This window comes from Serinus canaria, chromosome 2, assembly GCF_022539315.1.
Source record: "Serinus canaria isolate serCan28SL12 chromosome 2, serCan2020, whole genome shotgun sequence".
Taxonomy (NCBI): domain Eukaryota; kingdom Metazoa; phylum Chordata; class Aves; order Passeriformes; family Fringillidae; genus Serinus; species Serinus canaria.
In genome coordinates, this window is record NC_066315.1 from 114,381,050 (window position 1) to 114,406,270 (window position 25,221).

General features: G+C 37.9%; 1 protein-coding gene across 2 annotated transcripts in view; it reads right to left on the bottom strand.

Moving 5' to 3' along the window:
- The window catches only part of TOX (thymocyte selection associated high mobility group box), a 217,742-nt gene that overhangs the window by 88,233 nt on the left and 104,288 nt on the right, over positions 1-25,221 (bottom strand). For both annotated transcript variants that reach the window (XM_030239706.2, XM_009085557.4), the window contains exon 2: positions 15,523-15,588. In XM_030239706.2, the coding sequence (XP_030095566.1) occupies positions 15,523-15,588 (66 nt within the window). The remainder of the gene's footprint in view (positions 1-15,522; positions 15,589-25,221) is intronic.

Below are 25,221 nucleotides of genomic sequence, written 5' to 3' on the forward strand. Positions count from 1 at the left end.
CTATAAACTGAATTATATATACATTTTGTCAGTTATCTGAATTAGTAATTCCACCAAAGAACTGTTAGTCTTTTGTTGTCTGCTGCCATTAAGTCATCCAACTCAATCTGATCCAAGGAAAAGCCACAGGCAAAGTCAGAGTAATGCACCAAGGTGGATAATTGCTATTATTTATCTACAGTTTTTGTACAGCAGGTAGGCTCATTTGTGGGGTAGGGTGGGTATGAGTGTATTTCTAAATAGGAAAAGGTGAGCAAAATAAAGGGTTAAAGAGATCAGTTGCAATGGCTCAGCCTGAAAGCCTGCTCTACTTTTCTGAGAACAGCCAACTCCTTTGCAAAGTGATCAGTCTTTGCACATCCCATGCCCACAGTCAGGAGATTTATAGCACAGAGACTACTCCCACCCTTCCTGCCCCTCTTCAGCACAGCAGTCCTGCTCTGAGTGCTGCTTTTGTTAATTCTGGAAATGCAAGGATTTAAATATATTCTACTCCTGAAAAGTATCACCAGAAAGGATGAGTATGAGGGCACAGTTTCAAAGAGCAGCTATTGGAAGAAAATGTTTCCCCCACTATGAGTTTCCAAATGGAGGATAATAGGGTGTATGAATTCATGCAGAAAGACAAGGGGAGAATCAATGGCCAATTATAAACAAAGGGATTTTTCACTAGTCGTCACAGTAATAATGTTCTCCTGGTGCCTGAGGTTACCCTCTCTATGAGCATGTATATATAAACTTAAATCAGACCAAAACCAAACAGTATTAAAGGTTTTCAGTGAGCTGGTGAACACAGAAAAACTGCCTCTAGTGCACATTGTCATGGTTTTGGCTGCTTTGTTTTTTCCCAAAAAGGTTTTAACCTCTTTACCAAATATCTTAGTATAAAATAGAACAGGAAGTCTAGACTGGAAAGGCCAAAGTAAAATCCCCAAAAATGAAAACAACAGAACAAGGTTTAACAGTGGTATCACCACTGTTATGTGTGAGGACTTTGGTTCTACCCACGCATTCCAGCTGTGTTTCTCACCTCCAGCACAGGAGTTTGCTCTCCCTCTGCCCCTGCTTTCTTCTTAATGGCAAGCTGGTGCAAGTCTACTGACCTCTGTAAGTTGCATTTTCCCCCACTTTTACAAGCCATGATGCAGCCATTTCTCCAAGGGGAAATACAGTAAAATAGACTCTCACTAGATGGAGAGAAGGCTTAAACATGGCAAAGAGAACATCACATCTACTTAATAGCAATGTACAAATTTTGCAAAACCAAATAAAAGTGTTAGGGACAATGCATACATTAGCTAGTTCCTAATTACTATTATATAAAATCCATGATGAAGGAAAAGGTGTCTAAAGTGAGTTTAAGATCTAACACCACAATAAATAAGCAGCAGAGAAGAGAAATGAAGGAAGGGATAACATCCATAATGCTCTCCTGGACCAGTGCTGTCCCTGCAGGTACACTTAGATTTGGTAACTGTAATCCTGGTGAGCTTGGATCCATGTAGCCTACAGCTTCCAGGAGGGATTTATTAGCTGTGAAGAGATGGCATTTATGTTCAACAGTGTCTTTTCTATTGTCCCAAAAGACTTATGGCCTCAAAAGAGTTTTCTCTCCCTGGATTTTTCGGGTAGGAATTATTAACATCTATTTCCTCTCTCCCGCACAATCCTGTGAGACTTAAGTTTGCTACTAAAAGCAAATATTCCTAAATCAAATATTGAGAGGATATTGGAGGCACTTAGCATATCTGCTTATTTTTACACCTCTTTTTGCATGTCATATGGATAGGCCAGGCTTTACTTTTGATCCTTTGTGTTTCAAATGTGCCTTTAACAAGTAATACTTCAAAAATGGTGGACTCAATTAACTGCCAGTAGGACATTAGCTTCACTTATTAAGAAGGAAGCACTAGCAGCTCCACAATCCAAGGTGTGTCATGTGTAGGTATATAATAATGTTATATATATTATACAGGTTAAGAATTTTAAATAAATGCTTGTTGTCTGATTAATTACAAAACACCCCAAAAAACAAAAAAAACAACAAAAACCCAAAACACAGAGTGGTTGTTGCTTGTGAACCATTTAAGAGTGTATTTGATTCCACATCACCTGCAATATCGCTGTTCCCTACACTTAAAAGTAGGATTAGATTAGCAAAAGCTGTAATGATACACCAAATAACACATAATTCAAATTATAGTATCACCTTATGTTTCTCTATTTTTAAGTTTTTTCTTAAGACATAAACTATTGTACTATTTCAGTAATGCTAGGCAGCATACAAGTTACATGCTAATGGGATGGACAGATATTCAAATGAATCTGCAGAGCACCCTATTCACCTTACATTTTCAGCCAATTTGATATTTCCATGCTCAGTACTGTGTGCATGAAAGGCATATAGATGTAACTTCCTTAGGGAAGTTGCTCCAACAGTGATTTGCTGGTATTTATTTGTCTCGTCCAAGAGCTCAGTTCAGATGCTTGTGATGACTTAGCACACTGACATATCAAACCCAAAATTCCTAGAATCATCTGCAGCAAACCTAGCATATTCCAGGAACAAGGCTGTTGCAACTGTGCCTGGAGGAAAGGCACGAGGAATGGGACATGTGCTTGTCCTGTGAATAGCAGCTACAAGCTGCAAACACCCACTCCTACTTTCCTGCTACCTCTCTCCTTGCCATTGGAAAACCTATTTTAGTAACCATCTGGGGTCCCCTTGATGCAGCTGATCCACAGCTGGCAATGGGCTCTCCTGGAATGTTGTATTGTCACCTTCTTCTGTAAAGAGAAATTTTAGGGAAATTTACCAAAAAGGCAGTCTCAAGCTTAACCCTGCAGCAAGAACTCCCACTCCCACACCAGTCATCATCCTGTCCCAGCCTCTGGGCTTCCTGAGAGCACCACTTCTTCCAACACAAGCTGTTTATCTGGAATTTCTAATTAAAGCAGTTATCTAGCATCCAGAGCATCAGAGAAGGCTGTACTCCCTGTACCCAACTACAAGTCATAAGTATAGCTCATATATATTATGCATAATAAATGGTGGCCCCTGGTTTCAACTCTGTTATGTTTTTCTTGGGGATGGGGAAGGTTAGAGTCTTTCCCCTCCACTCCAAGGGTTTTTCCTTCATAGCTGGTTTTCCTATCAGCTGGACTTGCTCTATTCAGAAAGTTATGGAATAGCTCCTTTTTATTCTACTGGTCACAGAAACCTCAGCAAGCTCACCTCTTCACTTTTGAGTAACAGAAAAAAACCAAACCCCAAACCCCAAAACAAACAAACAAACAAACAAACAAAAGTAGTAGAAATTCTTTATTTTCTTTACCACTTTTCCACTAGGAACTTTGCCAGTGGTTTCACTTTCAACTCATGATTGTAGGAGTGAAAGAGGTGTCAATCAGCTCTTCAGTTTAGGGGAGTTTCCTAGGCCTTTATTACATTCCAGAGAGAAAGCCCTCAGCAAATTAACACCATTAAGCCAACTGCATAACACTGAACAGACACAGGCTTAAATTTTTCTTTATTTTAAAGAGCATTTTCATTGCACCTGTGTTTATTATAAACAAATTTCAGTCTAGTTCAGATGGAATCTACACAGTGGGAACCTCGGAACTGATTATCCTTACATTTGAGCTATCTATAGACACAATGATATGAAATATTTTTTAATTAGGAATGTCTTCCCAAATTTAGAGGACTATATTTCATGTTTCTGGCTAAATATTTGTGACATTTCTGCTTGAAATTATGTAAACTCCATAAAATAGATGATCAATATGCCCACTCTGAGATCAGGAGGCTTATCTATATGCTACCTTGGCATATCATTTTATGAGAAAAGCTTGCCAGAATAAAATTATATGAACACTGAACCCTGACTCACTGTCCAGCCCAAACCCAAGCTTTTGTTTCTGAAAAAGACCCCATTGGTCCTGTTAAATTTACTTTTTAAGCCAATTAGCCTGGTCAAATCCAGCAACAAGCTATGGAAGGAGAGGAAAAACTGGGACACTGAGAGGAAGTGTATGTCAGGAATCAGTTCTTTACTTTGGCAACACATAACTCAAATTATGGCTATGCATCCAGCTGTGCTGATAACGCAAATACAAAAAAAAAAATCTAGTATTTATTTTTGAGGTTACTTATTATTAAAAAAAGGGAAATGCTGGCAGAAGATACAAATACAGCCCCTGTCCTTAAGTACTCTACAGTGATAACTGCATCTTGGCCAGCAAAACTTACTTAAGTTTCAAAATAATTTTAATAGAACTTTAAATGTGATCAAAGAAGGCAAATCAAAGGAAGAGGCTCACACAGACTGACCACAGGAGGAAGTAAGCTTTCAAACATCTAGTGTAAATCCCTCTGGAAAGAGCAAAATTTTTCCTATATGGCAGCACAGAAGACAACATTCACTAAGTAAGTCTGATTCGTGTGTTCAGTGGTTGCATCAGTCATCACGCATTTACTCAACAGAATCTTATATTAGCAACAGTTCCTTAAAAATTGGGAATTTGCCTATAGATATTTAATTTAAATTATATGAATGGTACTGCCAACTACGTAGAGCGTGTCTTAATTTTTCATTTGCACCAAGGCTTCTGTGTCTGAACTGTGGAAAGATGCCAGTTTTTAAAAGATTGATGCTTCAGGCTGTCTCCTCTTCTATTATTGAACACGTTGTTACATAACTGAAATACTTATGAATCGAGAGTCATGTAAAAACAATGAGCTCATTAGAAAGGGAAAAACAGCCACGTACCTTATACAAATTTGAAAGTTAGGATAATATATTTGACAGTGGATATTTCCAGGAGTTTTAATAGGATCAACCTTATCTCTAATTTCTGAATGAAAGACCTTCAGAAGCAAGTGTTTTTTAGCTGCTTTTGTCTCTGCATGAACAAGGCTTGATAGCTTGAGACTATAATACATTACTGTGGAAACCTTCGGTCTGTTACATAAATCATCTTAACACTCAGCAAGAATTGTCCAACAGTGCCATTGATATGTTCAAGTCAATGATCCTGAAAACAATTTTTTTGTGTTTCTTCATATGGTAGACAACAGCAATAAATCATATTCATTTAAAAACACACAATATACTAATTTATCAAGCCACAGCTATCAAAAATGTATTACAGGGGAAGGTATAACTTTTTTGTATTGTGTTAATCAATTTCTCTAATTTGCATTAGTTAAAGGCCAAAGCCCCAAGCAAAACATTAATTTTCCTGTTCCAGATGAATTCTGTTTTCAAGAAAGAGAACGTGCTGACAATTATATTATTAATTTTAAACAATCATAATTTTCAAAGTGCACAGAACTATGTAAAACAACAAAGTCTTTTTAAGATTTCACTCTTGAGAGTCTTTTCATTAATTACATTAATTTTATGCATATAGTGCAGCAGTTTGCTGGGAAATGTGTTTTAAATGGAGGCTTTAAATTGAAACACAGTTTAAAGATGACAATAGGTAGGAGCACAAATATTGTAAGAGGCTAAAGGATCTGGGGCCTGCAAACACCAATACTGTTATTGAAGCAGTTAAACTTCCCTTCAGACAAGAACACTGCTGTGCACTTTTCCTATTTAGAACTTTTGAATAAAATTAAAAGTACAAGTCTTTTATGAATTACTGACCAACTGACCAAAGCAGTTCTTTAAGAATATACAAGAGCTTTAGGCACAAATGGAGCATCCTTAGTCCCCAAAGTAGAGTCTTGTCCCTCTAACCTGTGACAATCTTTCACCTTCCTTAGCATGCCCTCAGTGGGGATCCAAGTGTGGTCATTGTCCAACACCCTTGCCACTTCTCTCTCCTGAAAAGAAAGGTATTTTCTCTCCCACAATGTCTACTACTCCTATAACAATAACAATAACAATAACAATAACAATAACAATAACAATAACAATAACAATAACAATATTATTATATTATTATTATTATTATTATTATTATTATTATTATTATTATTATTATTATTATTATTATTGTTCTTATTAATACTACTATTACTACTATACTTCTACTACTACTACTGCTGCTGCTGCTACTACCACTACTACTACTACATTTTAATGAAAGCTAAAATTCTTAAGGTAACTCAGGGTTCTATTTGACAGCTTTGGTCTGTACTATAATGCAGGCAGCATCATGTATGGTATAATCTTAAACTCAGCACTACAGGACATACTTCTGCAAATCAGTTTGCAGAAGTATTTAATGTGGATTAAATAATCTTTTTCAACTAGAGATAAAAGGCATATTAGAAATAAAAATCTTTTTAGAGACCCTCTCTGGAAAACATACCTAAATTATGCTCAGTACAAAGCACTGGGTAATAAAACCAGCAATATACATATTTAATAAGCAGAATTGAACTAAAAAAAAAAAATAGAAGTCACATCTTCACAAATCCTGCTGCTTGAAAATATAGATGATACACCACATTTAACCTGTCAGAAGCCTCATTAGCATCATAGCATAGACTCTAAACCAGCAATCAAGACAGTGTGCTCTTCACATGTTTACATTTTTAAATGCTCTTAAAATAGCAGTAGTATAGATTTACATTTAAGTATTTCTGCTTAGGGGGCAAATATTCTGCCTAAATTTCCATATCCCTTCTGAGAAAGACACCCAAAGATGAAACAATATTGTACTCAGGGCACACAATGATGGACAAAGGATCCTTTTATTTTTTGTTCAGGATTTTTTTTCTCCTTCTTCCTCTTTTCTTTCCTTAGAAAAGCTCAGAAACAATGGATTGCTTCTCACTATTCAAAAGGATAGCGGGTCCTACCTGTGCTACACTTCTGCTGAATGACTGATGAAATTGCCAGAAAAATATCTGATTTAATGCAAAATGTCACCACTTGAGAAAAGGAGGATCAAAACAGAGGCATGGCTATTCTTTGCAATTATGATGTAACTTTTGTTACAATCACAGGAAAAGCTTAAAGCTGAGGCAGATCAGAGCTCCCAATTCCTTCCAGTGGTCCCCCTGGCTTTAACATCTAGATTTCGACGCAGCACCTTCAGTAAAAAGACCAAGGAAGTGCTGAGTATATGAATGAGTACAGATTATTTATAAGCAAGTAAAAGTGGCAGGATCTGGCCCTCTCTTGATAAAGTGTCATGTAAGCTTGGGACTGCTGGGACCCCAGTAATAAGTTCAAGCCTACTGATGTCACACAAACTATCAGCAGCACAGTACCTATTAAGACATTTTTATAAACTGCAAGAAATATGCAAGCTATTATGAGATATAATTCTGAAAAACAGACTTCTACGTAAGAAGCCAATTTAAGAGGAAAACAACATAAACAATAGTAACTTGCGTGCTCAAGTGAAGCATCTTTTTAATTTTGAGTAATGAAGATGTCAAGCCAAATGCTAGAGTAGTTTAACTTAATTAGGTGGCCTATTTTTCCAGGCAGCCTTTCATTTCCCATTGAAAACTCAGCTTGTATGCAAGGCAACAAGAGCAATTTTGTCTGTAATGAATACCTCTGGGACTCCACGGAGTGATCATTTGAATGTTACATTGAAGACTGGTTTGAGCAACTAGTTTGGGCTTGTTAAGATGCCAGATTTTGTAAAACTAACTAGATTAATCAAAGACTGGCATCTTATCGGTTTATTCGGTCAGGGGTCAGCAGGTCAAACTGACTCTACTGCAGCAGCCTTTGCCAAAAGGGACAGTATAATAGTAATTGCTCTAATTTGTAGTTCAAATTCATGTAATTCTTCCAGACGTTTTATGGACCGAAAAAGGTTCATTTTATGTGAAGCTTAGATGAAAAATACTGCCTTTAACATTTCCCATGGTTACATCCCATAATTCATCCACGCTGCTGACCTGTAGTGTTTCCTGGAAAGGAAACTACATAACTAAAATATATGATGTCTGTAATCTGTTTTCACATGCTAAAAAAGTTGTACATGAAGGAGCAGAGGGAAACATTTTGAAGGATATTTTATACTGGCTGCTCATTAAACAGAAAGTTGTCTCATGATATGCACAGCGAAAGGCAGTGCCTTTTCTCTTGTGATATGTGAAAAAATACCTCTGGCTTTTGGACAGAGAATTCATCATGTGATGATTGATTTTCTGTTTACCTTTTTCATGGTAAAATAATAGCTTTTGTTGTTTTTACTTTATTGATTTATTGTGGGCCTATCACTAAAGTTGCTGTCATCCTGATGCCACAGCTAAGACAAGATGCAATGCTTACTTTCTTCCCTCTCATGTGCAACTCTTAAGAAAAATACTTTTAATTGATGTGCAGAACCACTGTGTATTCAACAGGGCCAAGTTTACAATTTTAGCATTACTCTAAAAGTATCTGACATTTACTCCTAAAGCCCAAAATTCTGTAGCTATGCAATTCCCTTCCAAACCTGTTTCATTAAAAAGTTTTCTGCCCACATGCCTGCAAAGAAAATATAAGTGTAAGATTTCACAGCCAGAAGACAAATAGAATGCTGAAAAATTTGTTATACTTGTTGAGGTTTCTGATATGATCTCAATTTTACAGATCCACGCTAAGGATTTTTGAAGGCTGGAGAGGGACACTTTTGTTTATACAACTGTAATTATGGGGATGTTTGCTTAGGAACCTTAGGGACTAGATTTTGCCCTCTTTAGTGTTTTTATAGCATGTGCTATGGAATAGGCATTAAATGAAAGATGCATTAAGTTTAGGCATGTTTAAGAAACTCATTTTTCAGGGATAAGAAGGTCGTATACATTTCTTCTTCTGGACAGAGCACAAGTTCCATACCTACTGAACATAACTGACTAAAATGACTTTGAGTAAGAAAGGGTAAAGGTATTTCACCTGAGTTACATCTTTAAAGTGAAATTTGTAAAAGCTCTTAAATTCCAGCCAACAGGCCCTAATTCTGACTTATATTTTTATAGAAGTAGAGGCATTTGATTAAAAAAAAATCCTTTAATATATACGCAGTACATGTTCATACACTTTGCATTAAAGCCAAAGACATTCATACATAATATAACACATCCCAGTGAAGAAGGGCTTGGGACACTCTTGGATGACAAGCTGGACATAAGCTGGCAATGTGCTTGCAGCCCAGAAAGCCAACCTTGTTCTGGGTTGCATCAAAAGCAGCATGGCCAGCAGGATGAGGGAGGGGATTCTGCCTGTCTGCTCTGATTTTGGGAGACCCCATCTGGAGTTCTGCATCCAGCTTTGGGGTCTGCAGCACAGGAAAATATGAATTTGTAAGTTTGGGTCTGGAGAAGACCACAGAGGTCCAAGGGCTGAAGCACCTCTCCTGTGATGAAAGGCTGAGTTGGGGTTTTTCAGCCTGGAGGACATTCTAAGGAGACTTTATAACACCTTTCAGTATATAAGGGGGCTTATAAGAAAGATGGAGAAAGACCCTATAGCAAGGCCTGCAGTGTTAGGACAAGCAGAAGCAGTTTTAAACAGAGAGGACAGATTTAGACTTGACATAGGAAAAAATTCTTTACTGTGAGGGTGATGAGACACTGTAAGAGATTGTGCAGAGAATTTGTGTGTGCCCCATCACTGGAAGTTTTTGAGGTCATGTTGGATGAGACTTGGAGCAGTCTGATTTAGTGAAAGATGCAACTGCTCATGGCAGGGAACTGGACTACATGATCTTCAAAGATGCCTTCCAATTCAAACCATTCTATGATTCTAAAGATGTATATCTATAAATACATAGCCTTGTTAATGCAACTGTTGGTGTATTTTTATCAGGAACTCTGTTCTTTCTAGACTCTGCCTGATGTTAAGATAATATTAAAAGACTATGTTTTACTCAAAAGTAAAAGGCAGGGTATAATTATATCTACCTGTAGCTGCTCATTCAGGATCTGAAAGTCCTGCCTGGTATTTTTCTTTCCCTGAGGCCATTTTAACCTATGTCCCTTTCTTCTTTCTTTTTTTTATTTTTTATTTTTTTTTATGTGGTATTTAGAGACCAATTCAGAGAAATGGAGGACCAAGAAGTAGATTCCCTTCTGTTGATAACCTATTTTTGAAATGAAAAGATAGTGGATCAGGAAGAGGGAGATGGAACATGGTCCAAAACAGCCCTGGACTGCAGCCAGCCAGCAGACTACCCAGGTAGCAATGTCTCTTCACTGTGGAGCAGCCTCTCAAATAATGAGCTTTCCCAAAGCAAAAGCTTTCCAACTTTTGGCAGGATTGTGCTAGACTTCAGGTCAGGGTAGTGAGTACCCATGAGACTGCATTGGGCCATGTAATGATTCTCCATTTGAGAATGCTGCTTTTTCTGAATCCTTTCCAAGGCAGCCAACTCTTGCCCTGCTCTGCTGAGGGAGACTGTTGCAGGCAACAAGATTGAAGAGCTGTGTCTTCTGGCAGTACCCTGGAATTCTAGCCTACCTACAGGGAAGGACCAATACAGACCAAGAGAGGGAAGCTAATACATAGCACTTATCCATCCCTACTTCACATGAGCCATAGTTATGTCATTAATAACCTAAAAATTATGGTATAAAAATGTAAAAAATACATAAGGGCTACGTGTAGGACCATGTGCATAAGGCAATATTAATATGAAAAAAATCTCTCTTTTGGATGTCAATCCATTCTATTTGACCCTGTAGATGTAAAAGACAAAACAGTTTTGATACCCCTCTATCAAAGAGCATGCAGATATATTTTAGATAGATCTCCCTGGTATAGCTCTGGGAAGAAGGAAAATACCACCTTTGAGCAATCAGTATTCCTTCCTCTGCCTCAGATCTTTTCTTCCCAGTGGGACAATAGGGGTACTCCCCCAAATCATCAGCTCCAGGCCTGTTCTCATCCCTTCCCTTTGGACCTTGCAGGGAATCTGGCAGCTGCACTCATTAACCTTAACATTTATCAATCCTCAGGAAGGCTACAAATGTGTTAAAGCTTTGTGCAACAGAGTCCTGAATTACATTCCATATTGTGACTAGGAAGAAATGTAAAACAAGCAATATAATTTTATACTGTGCTCTGTGGGACCCACAAATTACAGGAGGAGGGATAACATAAAGAGTAATTCATGTCCAAGGTTTCAATTATAGGTATGGGGAGAAAACAATAATTGGTGGGAATCTCAAATGCAGATCAGTTGGCATAGTTTTATCTTAAAATGATAAATACTTTCAGATCCAAGTGCAATTAGTAGTGAAAATGTTACAGTTTTACTGTGTATGTTTGTTAATATGGCTGGCATAACTAATTTAGGAGATGTCTTCAGTGTAGAGTCCTGTACTACATATATTGTAACCAAAAATGCAGTACTTACACATATATATAAAATGCACACAGAGACAACATTGCCAAACAGCCTTTTGGGACGCTTTAAAAGAATATCATTAATTTTTACTGTATACTTACTCTTCTGGCTCAGTTCCAGCACTGGCTTTCTGTAAAAATCATTTCAAGTATAGAATTATGCTATTTGCTTGCAGCAACATCACAGGAACAGTAGTGAGCCATATGTTGCTACTTAGCAACTTGGTCTGTAAGTCCCAAAGCATGTACTGATTTGAAAATTGAACAGAAATGATAATTATTGTTGAGGGATGCTGTGAGGCAACTTGTCTTGAATTACCAAACTATGCAGCTGTTTGATGTTATACAGCAAAAGGAACAAAACTATATTTTTTCCTGTCCAATGGCTGAGCTTTTATTTATGTTAGCCTAAGGGGGATAAATTGATTAAAACCTGGAAAATAATATAAGGTGATGTTTTTCTGGATAGGAATACTTTGGAGTAAACAGAAGAACCGAGGTGCTTGTCAGCATGTATCAGGACTCCAGCAAGCCTGCCTCTGTGGTCACCTCATCCTGAAGACAGCCAAGTGGAAACCCCTTGGTCCTTGTTGTTACATACCATGACTCAGTCTGCCAGCCCACCTCCCAGATAAGTTATGTCAGACTCTGAAATTAAAAAATGATGCTCATGTCTGACTCAGTCAGCATGGCCAGAGCTTCAATAAAAGTTTCTGATAGGACTATGTATCTCCTTACATGTGGGATCCATATTTTAGTTAGCAGATGTGAATGCATCAAGAAAAGCAGAGTTAACTCACTTCTCATTAACTCAGAATTAACTTGCTTCTCAGAATTAACTCACTTCTCATTCTGACAGGATTCAACCCCTATCTCTGATCTTGTGAGGGAACAGCCAAGTTATTAAGGGTGGGAAGGAGCCTGAATTCCTCACACTGAGGTCATGCAATGGCAAGACTCATGAGCACAGGTGCAAAATAGACATAGGACAAAATTATGATTAGAGTAACTATGCTGTCATCTGAGAAAGAACATTTCCTCCTCTCTTTTTATGGCCTTATGTGTTTTACATCCAGTAACAGTGACAGGAAAATGAACAAATCATCCTATAACTATGGTCAGAAAATATAATTGCATCCTTTACTGTTCCTCTCCCTAGCCCTGTATGTTACACAGTCTTTCGTGCTTTGTTTTCAGAGCAGGAAATACTGTATTTTTTTCCCATTTTAACCACCAGACTGGATTTTGAAATGGTAGTCAGTTCACCAGTTTTGGCTGACCACCAAATGCTCATGCCCAAGAAAGGAACACATCCCATTACAGTCAGTGAAGACCTCACAGACACTGCCAATGAAGAGCTGTTTAGCTCCTTTGAGGAATGACTAGCAGCTGTCTGTGTCAGGAACAGGTTTGGGAAGGCTCCTCTCACAGTTGCAGGTTCTTCTTGATGAAACATGAGAGACAGGTTTCCATCACACCCCATATTCCTGTTCTCATAGAAGTTGTTTTGTCTCTTTTTTTTTCTTTCTTTTTTTTTTTTTTTTTTTTTAAATACTGGTATTATCAGGCTTTCCCATATGTTCCAGCCCACACAGAGCTGAAACACCTCTTCTGCGAAGGCAAGAAGGCAGGCTAAAAATGCTGGGGATGTTCAGCTTGGAAAAGAGAAGGCTCCAGGGAGATCTCAGAGCAGCTTTCCAGTAGCTAAAGGGAGCCAACAAGAAAGCTGGAGAGGGACTTTTCACCACAGCCTGCAGTGATAGGTCAAGGAGGAATGGCCTAAAGCTGCAGGAGGGCGGGTTTAGATTAGACATTAGAAAGAAGCTCTTTGCTATAAGGGTGGTGAGGCACTGGCACAGGTTGCCCAGAGAGGTTGTGGACTTCCCACAACTGGGAGTTTTCAACGCCAGGCTGGGTGGGGCTCTAAGTAACCAGGGCTAGTCCCTGCCCATGGCATGGTGGAAGGAACTGGATGATCTTTAAGGTCCATTCCAACCCAGTCCATTCTATGATTCTGTGTATTCACTTAAAACCACAGCAACAGTGTAAGCACCAGGAGAAAATCCCAGCAAGAGAAGGGAGGTTGTGACAGCCCAAGGCTGACAGCTACTCTCAACCAGGCACAGAAGGCTGGTTAACTTGTGCACACTTGGTAACAACTTAAAACACTCTGGCTGGCAATTGAGATGCTTCTTGCCACATGGGTCCCCCAGCAAAAGACAGAGGTTGCCTTTGGGTTTTGAACTCCACCTGGGAGCCAGACACCCCAGAGTTCAGTCTTGCCATGGTCAGATTTTAAGTCCATAAGCCTTTTCTTGATTCCAGCCCTCTGTAAGAATTCAGGGTTTTCTGACATCTCTGAATTTGGAAATGTCACATTTGATAGATTTTTTTTCCTTGAAGACAAAGTAATTTGCATTTAAAATACCTAAGCCTGGCTCTTTAAAGGTACTTTAAGAACCTTACTTTCACTTCAACCAGTGAGTGTTAGATGAATAAATATCGCTGAGAATCTGGGCCTTGTTAGCACATGTAGAAACCACATAAAAGATTAAAACTTATACTCTTAATTTTTCAATATCCCATTTAAATTATTTAAACTACATGCATACATAGTACAAAAATATCAACAGAAGAAAAATAATTCTGATGTATAATGTGGACTTGCAATTCTTTATTCAAAACGATTTAAGACAGACATAATGATTCTCTGAAAGGTAGCAGCTGCCTGATAACAGCAATCATTCACAGAGTTTGTATTTCTACTGTTTCAAACAAATTCAATTAGCCCTTGCACTTCAAAACCCTTAAGGCAAGAATGAGATGATACTAGGCTGCTTTAATCTAATAGTAATACTAAAACTTGTCAGTACAGTTTTTGGATTAATGGTAAGAGAAAAATTAATAATATAATTTTTCATTTTTTAATCAAACAGTTCTATTCTAAACTACCTCTGGATCTTGGAGGCTTCTTAGCTGAATAAGTTCAATCATGCACAACTCCTAAATGCAAAGTACTATTGGTCTCTAAAGGTATTTCAGAATGACTTAAACAGAAAGCTGGGAAGCAACATGGTGGAACACTTTAAAGATGGTCTTTTTGATTAAACCATGTACTCATCTCACACAAACTCCTGCTTCTCCGCCCCCAAGGAACCTGTGTACCTGAAGAGCATCACTTCATGAAGACATTTAGTTTTGAATGCACACTTTCCAAAGCTGTTGATCCCTAAGTTACATCCAGCTTATCTGAACATAATTACTATTCATTCAAACTTACTTCCCACCTAATGAGAGTTTTACACATAAGCCTCCTGGTTTTGTGAGACCAGACACCACTGACCTGAAATATTGCATGACACAGACCACAAGTCTGGTTATTCATGGCAATTTCTGACACAATCTAATTGATCTGCAGCACTATTCCCACCACTTACTGGTGCAAAGTTAAACTGAAACATGTGATGTGTTAAATGAAAAATTCCCCCCTACATATAGATGTAGCATCGGGTAGACAACCCAAAACTTTCAAAACTATTTTTGCTTTTTAAGGAGTAATTACAATTGTAATTCTTAGAAATCTACAGAATCTTTAAAGTCAAGTGAAAAGGTGGAACATATTTTAATATACATCCAGTATCAAAATTTAGTGTATGGTTCTCCAAAAGGAAAAGGGATCAAAAATACCTTTAAAGAATACACATCACATTAAGCCTTTTGGCCTGTAGGCTACAGAAGGCTAAGCCATTGCCTTAACCCCACTGCTAATTGTGTAATAACAGCAACATTCCTCAGACACAGGATTAGTGCTAAAAATGCAATTCTTCAACTGTTCTATGAGTGATAATTAAAGATATTTGTGACATGTATAGCTTATAATGATTAACTTGTCTGCAGTCAGATAAACAAATAACCTGCACCTGTAAAGACTTTATTTCCTGAAGGTAAAACAACTGTTCAGGAAAGATCATGCTGGCAAAACAGCTGCTTGAATTCTGGAGAGGAAACAAGGTAGCATCTTTCAACAAACGCCAACTCTGGTGTTTTATCAGCTCTATCTCATTAACTGGAAACAAGGCTTAAATGCTTTGTTTATAAATTATGATTATTCCTGATTGCAGCAGTTACTGATAGTGCCACTCATTTGCAATGCAACTCTTTGAATTTTTTTAATTACAATTTGAAACAAGGCAGAGAAGATTAATTAACCCACCTGGCTGGCTGGCACGTAGTCCTGGCTTGGCTCTGTCATACTCATATACATGTTCTCACCGTCAAACTGCAAAGGAAATAATAGTAAACATTCAGCAAACTCGATTTTTTTAGCATTGACTGAAAAAAACAGTTGCTATAAAATAATATTACAGCCTGGTTTTAGAGACTTGTAATTGCATGTGTGCATCTTGTCTTTGATGTTCCTGTTGTCATCCTTATTGACCCTGGATGTCAGTGATTTGGAGTAATTAGCGCTCTAGTAATTACAGCTACCAAGGAAGAAATGAATGGTTTCCTTTCATCTGCAATCTGTTTTAAAACAAAATGCCTCATTTTGTGCACCATGTATACATATTGCTGTTGGTTGCAATGAAGTACTAAGTGAATTGCACACTTACTGAAAAAAGAAAGATGAGAATAGAATCTGCACTAAAATGCATCTTAATGGATTCCAACTTTAGCTTCTGAGCAGAACAAGAGCTGAAATTTCAAAACAAATTAAACCCCCTCCAACTGAAATGTTCCCATGTCAGAAAGTAGGAAATACATTTCCAGACAGCTTTCAGACATCTGAATGTATGAAAGAGTATACCTCCCGTCCGTATGGTGTAAGAGGATAGTTTGCTTGATGTGTGAATAAAGTAAACGTTCATAATCAGAACTGCAAAAATAACCATCTGTAAATGATAAATACCATTCCTGGAAATATATACAATATATAAAAAGCTTCTTTCCTTTTCTCCTTTCCATTTTTTTTTTTTTTTTTTTTTGCCTCTCAACTGCAGTTGAGAAGTAACAGAAATGTCATAGAAAGGAGCTGATTAAAATCTGAAGGTCTAGATGGAGAAAAACTGTCAGATCTGAAGCCTCATCCTGTACCAGCACAAAGAAGTGTAAAACTACTGATTTCTTACATAGTCTGGAAAATGTCCCCACAGAACTCTCATCACACCCACTCAAGTGGCAGTACCAACAGGGCATTGATAGTCCCAGTGTCTGCTCAGGAGCTAGGGAAAATCTTTTCAAACCTTTTAAGCAGAAATGAACAACAGCAGGAATTCCTATCTCCAGTCATGAACCACAAATTTCCAGCTGTTACGAGGTCTGTTTGAAATAACTTGCACCTGACCCCTTGTGTGAATGCCTAGAGTGACATATTTTGGACATCAGCCATTGTTTTGCATGACACAGCAGCTTTTTTAAGAAGTCCCTACTACTGAGATTGCTCTGCTCCCACAGAAGTTGCCCATGAAATATCCCATGGACATTTCCTGATCAGTGTTGAGCTTCAGGGGATATTCCACCTGCAAGGTGCAGTATATTCTACTAGCCCAAGGTGGCAAAGGTAAACTGTGTCTTTGGCAGATAGCTCTACCAATTTTTGCTGAGGTGGCTGAAAAGGTTTCTGCTTCCAGCTGTTCATCCTCTTTCTCTGCCAGAGGCTACAAGCCTTGTAACAGCAGCAGTAACATGAACAAGTGCCAGCTCCTGGCACAGCAGCTGATGGTCTGCCCTGCCTGGCCAGAGCTATTTAATAGTCGCAGACTATCTGTCAGAAGTCCTAGTTTCATTTTCATGGGAGGGAAAGGATTATGCCACAGATCTGCCATAGGGAATAGAGTATTTCCAAATTTTGACAGATTAGAGATAGTTAGATTAAATCATAATATAGAGATTGGTGCTTGTTCCTTTTTTGTTTCTTTTTGGCACATTCTTTTCTTTTAGCTTTCTCAAGCATTCAAAGTAGAGCTCTGGAGAAAAAAATTTAGTATCTGGATTGGAAAAAAATGCATTGTTTCTTCTACTCAAATGAAGAAGTGAAATTCTGAAGAGTGATTTCACAGCCAGTATTTGGAAAGCAAGCACTCCAGTGCCAGGCCTACAGGAGCTCAACTTATTCAGCTTGTCAGACGAAAGGCTGAAAGGTGCCTTGATCATTGTGATTGGTACTTACACCCTGGAAAGATGTCTGATAGCAAGATGTCAGCCTTCCTGACAGTGGTATAATGAGATCTAGTGTTGAGAAATGGAAGTTACAGAAATTCAGCCCTGAAATAAGATACAAGTTCCTACTTTAGGAGGTAATTAAGCATTATGTCAACAGCAAACTCATCATTTCTCAGACATTTTAGAATGAGTTTTGATATCTTTTTTGGAACAGATGCAATCCATATCAAATTTATAAGAAATCCCATGGACAGGATAGTTACACTTGCTGGGAATGGGATCTGCCCTGGAAACCATCATTCCTTGAGTTTCTTCTTTTGAATTTCCCTCGTTATCTTCATACATTTGTCGTGATACATCGCAAGCTTTGCTGTAATTCAAATACTGTGTTGCATGTGTTTGGTTGCAGTGAATATGAAGAAATTTCTTTTCTTTTCTGCCTACTGGCTAGATACAGTCAAGGATTATTTCAATTTATTTTGCCTTCCATAATGCATGAGACTATGATTTAAGAATCTTTATGAAGTAAACTAGTCTTTCACATAATTCCCTCTTTTGAATGTTTGGTCATTTGTCCTTGCTCCCAAGCTCACAATCATCAAATCTGCATTCTTTGAATAATTTCCCTAAGGTATTTTTCCATGAATACTGAAATTTTTATCATTCTGTGTGTTGTTCTTGGATTATCTGCCTACCTAATCAGTGCCTTGCTATTAGTGATCTCCCTGGCATGATAGGACATTGGATCTCAGCCTCTCCTGTTTGTTATTTGTGGCCCTCTATTTAGCTCTGAAATATTTTTTATTTCTGCCATAGTCTGTGGGCTTTATGTGAGCATGTTTCAGAGAAACAAAACCAGAAAAAATATGTGTAAATTTAAACTTTGTGGCCTTTTGACCTTACATGAGAAATGTAAGGGGATTGATGTTTACATGAGAAATGACCTTCTCCAACATTTTGGATTAATTTGTTAGGGTAAATTTTCAGACAAATAAATCAATGCATAATGTTTGTAAAATCGGAGTGACCTGTTAACATCTAAAAATATCGGGCAGCTGTCTGATTTGTTAATTAATTTCTTTAATATTCAAGCATGGAATTTAGTCACTGAAATATTTAGCATCTGCTTGTCAGAAATATGTGCAAGATGTTGTGTAATAGGTTATATAGGTCAGCAAGATTTGATGGGATGTGTATTTTTTGTAGTGTTTATATATGCAGATTGTGGACTGTAATGCATCAGCTGACAGTAACACTCTTGCCATGTCAGTGTTTGTACTACATTTACTGCTGTTTAAATTATTATCTGCCCTCAGTCCAGTGTAGTGTGGTGCAAGGCTACTTGGCAGTTCCTAACTCTTTGGATATGAGCCTGAAAAACACCCATAAACTCAATGGATGAGGCATATACACATGCATATTGTACAGCAGGTATTGCCAGGAGATACCTCCTTCACGTTCTCAATGTTTAGTAAAATGTTTATAAAAGAGTGAAAATATGATATTTGTACACCAGAATAAAACAAAATATTTACTGCAATGCTGATATGTTTATTCATCATTCCCTTTCCCAACTACCAAAGCAGTGTGAAATAAAGATGACCTGTACATCGCACCCCAGCCAAAAAAGATACACAAGCTTTCAATAACAAAAAGTTCAGAAAATCTGATACAGCACATATCCAATGCTCACCTTGCCCAAATGTGACAATCCCACATCAAAACAATAAACTGAAGAAAAAATGCCAACAATTGGATCAGCTGGAAAGTTCTATTCATATTTTCTCTTCATCTGTTTAGAAGCTTCCAAAATGCACCCCTAAATCCCAGAAATGAGTATTGAATCTTTTCACCTTTAATAGACTGCTTTGTAACGTTCAGGCTCTGCAGCATGGCACTTTTCAACAAGTCTCCACCTGCACCCTTTAATTCATGCTATATCCACCTGGAATTCAGCTTTCCAAGTAAGGTGTTATATGCAACAACAGTTCAAGCAAACTATCTGGATCACAGTGCGTCTAAAGAGGAGCAGATATGGCTCAAAGATGTCTTCAGCTACCAGTGTGTCCTTCCAGGTTATACACTATGCCTCCAAAATTGTCTTATGGTACTCATCATTCTCAGGTTGGCAATCTCAGCTTGTATTCCCTAAGCTTTCCTGCCACTCACTGCGCTTGATTTCAAGCAAAGAAACTGCACAAGCATCACTTAACCTGCGGATGATTCATCCCAACAGAACAGAAGAAACACAAAGGCAGGCAGTTAAATGAACTGTCTTTTATGAACCTATGTATGATGTATATATATCATATGACATTTCATATAAAGCTTTCCCAATGTGTCACCAAGATCCCTCAGTATCATTAAGACCAGATTTCAAAATCTTTCATTTTAATCTATTAAATGTGAATGCTAATACAATATTCTGGTGTGTGATAATAATTACTCTTGACAACATTTCTTTTCACATTAAAGTGTAACTGCATGAGAAGTTTGCGTGAGAGCAAATGAAGAATATGACCACATGGTAATATGAAAATAAACTGGGAAATAGTTCTAATATAAAATTAGGATTGCATAATATTCTTCATTTAAATAAATATTATAAATAATGGCATGGCCAGTTAGAAGCCCCCTCACAATGACCCTTTGTAAGACAAATTGTTCTGTTCAGCAACCAATATGCAAAAAAACCCCACATGCTGTTATTAAATACAATTTACTCATAGAAGTTAGGGATGTAATTACAAAACTGATGTAAGAGGTATGACAGAGTTTAGCAAATGCCCAGAGTGGTAAAGGTGCTTTAAGGGATCCATGGCTGGCTTCTGCCTTCCATTAAGGTGGCATCATACCAGAGTCACACAATGTATGGCCAGGAACCTGCTTTCATCTTCACATTTAAATTGCAGCAAACTTTATCAGCATTTATAATAGCAATTATGAAGTAGCAAAGCTTGCACAAACGGTATTTTTTAAATTAATTCTTAATGTCTTTTAAATTAAAAACACTCTGCATGAACTATATCACAAAGATACTATAAACAGGTTGAACAGACAAAAAAATTTCTCATGGTAACACCAATGTAGAGAATGTTTATTTGCTCACCTAACTAGACAGAAAGCATTGGAATACAAAAAGAAGGGTGCAAGATGGCAGAAAAGCTAGAAGGGCTTGAGAACCAAAGAGGATAACTGGAAATAAAATATATTTATATGCTGGTAACTCTATGTGCACATATAGTGATTACAAATGCAGATGAATATCTGCATTAGCTTCATATAGCTTGCTCAGGTGACAGCTACCACATAGACACATATGCTAAACAAGCCTTCAGCCTAGCTTTGAGTTCTCTCCTCCACTTAAACTGACTTTCTCTATACCAAGTCACTCGATTTTCATTGCCAGGATCACCTGTGCTATCTGGATTACAGGGAGAATTACATTTCGCCCCTCTACCTCTCTCTTCTTGCTTTGCAACATTTCTTTGCTGTTGTTGTGAAATGAGGGTTTATTTTGCTCCTTTTTCATCCAGTTTTTGACTTCTGAGGGTATTGCATAACTGCTCTCTCTTTCTATACATATATATATATAATGTGTGCCCTAAATTCTTCAGGCACAGTTATATGAGCTTTGGGAAAGAAAAGCACATGAATGTTAGAGCTTTTTCCCATTCATACTGAAGAGGAGCACAATGTGCCAGTACCGCATCTCATCCAGCTGCAGTGTGGGCAGCGAAGCACAAGGGACATGAGTCCAAATGGCTTTTGATGCCAAAGAATGCTTGGGACAGGGGTGTGGAGGGGGAGCAGCTTTGGACAATCTTCTGTGCACAAATATATGCCAAAAGTGGTATCCTAAAATAGAAACATTAAAGGAGGAGAAGCAAGGGGAGAGATGATGATATTGGTGAAAGGTGCTATGTTTAATAAGTTCATCTTCTGAGTAAAGCAACTTGGACTTGACATTCCAATTTCTTCAAAGGATCCTACAGATCTCCAAAGCATGTGTTATTAATCACATAATCTAAATACAAATTTCTCCCATCTTAGATTTGAACTGGAAGATAGATTTAGGTTTAAATGTAAACTTTAGTTATATCATTAAACCACAGTTTACCTTATTCTGATGGCGCCCCAGCACAATTTTTTATGTTTCATTTTAAGAAGTTGCAATAGCATTGTGGAAAATGATTATTTATTTCTAGTGATTTAGTGATTTTACTGCTTACAGGTTATATATATATAATTTGTAACTTACATTATCTAAAAGCCACTAATCCTGAAAAATCTTTAAAGCTAGGTAATTTTGTTTATTTTAAACCAAATGCCAAGAATGGATATTGTCTCATGTTGCTTGATGACAAAGAGTGATATTTTGTTTTACTCAGAGCTGCTGAAAAGACACTAAAATAATAACGGGATACAACATAAATCATCAAATTGCTATGCTAAAGAAACAGTTGATCTTGTTATGGCAACCATTAAAGATAAAACCAGAGATCCTCTGTAGACATTATACACGGTGGAAAATCCCTTTCTTGACACAGTTTGGCAAAGCGGTACATTTGTATTAAACTGAAACTCCATTTTGTCTCCTAAACTCCATTTTGTATTCTGTACTTGAACACGTTTAAATTTGCCCAAGACAGGTTACAGTAATGCATTCCAGACAGGCACCCTTCCCAGGAAAGAGGCTTGACACCTCACTGAAGGACTATCTCAGGAAAATTGTCAAAAAACAATATAGTACTATCAACTTTGATTGTTCTACTGTCTTCCCTCCCTCCTTTCATAAACCTTGTTTATCAGCAGAGGAGTGTACTGAAAAAAACCACGAGATTGGCTGAAAATGCCTGAATGGCAAAAAGAAGCCAAATTCTTTGCAGAGCTGGATGTCCCTCTGTGGCCAAAGGGAGGTGATCAGTGCAGATTGGCAGGACCTGGAGGAGTCCTGTCCCATCTGGAACACTAGGACCCCTCCAGGATACAGAAAGTATCAGGAAAATCCTTTATGTCTCCAGTCCAGGTTGCTGAAGATTCTGAACCAGGAGTATGGGGTATGCTGCCTTTATGTGGTCTGAGTACAGTGACATGTGGACTGGGCAGATTGGAGTTGGGAAGGAATCTGCCCCGGTCTTAAGGGCAGCCACCAGGTGTGTGAGAGCACTGGAAGCAGCTTCAGAGCAGGAAGTGAGGGAGCAGTTTCACAAGGAAAAGCTGTCAGACATTTCCTATCTTAGAAAAAGCCAGAAACAGACACGAAACTCTCTTTGCCCACAACACCCAACAGACTTGGACCCATTTGGTGCTTGGATCCAAGTGTGATAGGGCTTGCAGATTAGCACTGCGTTTTCTACCACCTGACTTTCAAAGACAAAATGTTTCGTAAATACACTGCTTGATTCTCCTCAAATAAGACCATTTTTTTCTCATTTTTCATTTATAACACCTGCTATTGCCTCAAAAAAGTACAGACAGTGCTGTCAAAGTTTTCTCTCAGATTTTCATGCCAGAGTCATAAATGCCCAATCCGCCATTGCATTCCTCAAGCTCACTCACTATTCACCTCTCTCTCATGGGAGAAAGGAAGGAGACAGAATGTTTGCTGAGTATGTCCTCATAGGTGGAGAGCTGGCTGAATATCTAAATATACACTGGTAGTTAAAACCTGAATAATGGCACTACAGCATTTGTGTTTTCCCTGCACTTAATAGAGGTTAATGTGAAACTGCAGGAAAGGTGAAGGGGAGTGTTTAGCTTCCCGCTTGGAGCCTGCATGTGTCAATGCCTGACAGAGCCTTGAAGTTGTTAGCCTGCATGCAGAGCACTAGCTGAATGAGGTTACAGTGCTGAGCACAGCGGGCTGAAAGAAGTAGGATCAGACTGATAGGAGGAGTGGCAGAGTCCAGGCACAGCAGAGTGTATCAAAGACAGCCCAGGGGAGAGCGGGTACTGTATTAGTCCTTTGTGTACATTTAAATGGAAGACAGTGAACATGCAGAGATGAACTCTGAACTCTCTCAGCTGGGCTCCTGCTCCTTTTAACCTTGGCTCTGTAAATAAAATAAAATATTATAAAATAATAATAAAAAACTAAAAAAGAAATGAGGTAAAATAAAATAAACTCAGCACACTGTGGTCTGGACTCCTATGCTCAGCTATTTTTTGCATATTGAACACTCATTAAATAAACATACCGAGATCAAAGTAGCAAGTGCTTTTGTTATTATTTTACTCAATTCACACTAAATTATAGATGTAGACACCCACTGGGAAAATTGGGTGATAAGGTGCAAAGGTTTGAACAACTAAGATAAGACCCTTCTTTTTCTGCCCATAGCAGCTGAGGAAATTGGTTTAACCTGGTAGGCTGGTAACATTTTCCAACACCAACAGACCTGGTCAATTTCATTACAAGGTCTGATCCTGCATCATGGAAGGTGAAGGGAATTGTGCCATTGCCAGTTGGACAGGAACTGGATCATGAACCAGTAGACTGGTAAGGGAAGAGGGATCTTCTTTGAGTTTCAGAGTAATTTTTGTCAATGTTCATCTCTGCCTCATCATGTAAAGTGGTAGATTATGTAATGAAACTAATTGAAAGCCTAATAAACTGGATCAACAGAGGGCAAAGAGATTACTAAAAAGCAGATTTTATATATCCACATAGAGAACCCCTGTACTGGAGTGGAGCAGAAGAGGTTCCATGGACCATGGTCACCATTGCCTTGCATGAGTACAGTTGAAATATTGTAGGGATCCACAAGAGTTCTATCTACTGTGTTATTTATAGTGAATGGGATACATATAGTTCCTAAGGATAAGTACATCTCCTTCTGCACAGTAGAATTTTAGAATTAAAAAGGGACAGAACAACATCAACCAAAAAAGCACAAGTAAAATTCCACTACTATTCTGAAAGTCCCATGAAAGAGGATCTTGAGAGGTAAATAAAGGTGACATTGCCAGATAAATAAACAACCTTGCCTGAATGACTCATGTTTGAAAGAGTATGTGGGAAAAAACACATGCATATGTAGAAATTATTTTTACCTATGCCAATATTTAAAAATCCAATTTTAAATAGTATCACCTAAGAACTTAAGTGCTCTAGACTAATGCAGCAGGCCATTTGGATCACATGTACAACATGTATTAAAATTATCCTGTTGAAAGAAACGACAATGCAAAAATACTTAAAATCAAGCACTTATTCAAATATGCAATAAAATTGGACCCAAGAACTCAGACATTTACAGAAGCAGGAATAAAATATTTAGGTATGTACCAAACTCAGATGGAAAAAATCAGCTTAAATTTCTGACAGACCAAATTATTTAGCACACTCTGATGGGATCTCATTAGATAGAACTAATTCAGACCTGGAGAGAGTGATAACAGAAATGACTAATTGCAAGGACTTAGGAAAACATGGACATCTGTTAAATGACAAGAGTGTTGTAGGGCTGATATACAATCATAGTTTACCAAAACAGCTACTATGGCAGCCATGTGGACAATCCCACTTCCATCCACAGTTACTCTGGTACTTCCTTAATTTCAACAGGATTATTTTCATTAAGAATGTCACTCCGGTTTATTTCTCTGTCTGCATTAAATACGAAGAGGGAGCCCCATGAATGTTCATAAGAAGAATCTGAACCAACATGGATTTTTACACTTACAGTTTCAACAGATTCAGAACCTTGACAAGACTTGTAGCTTAACTTACTCCTTTGCTAAGATT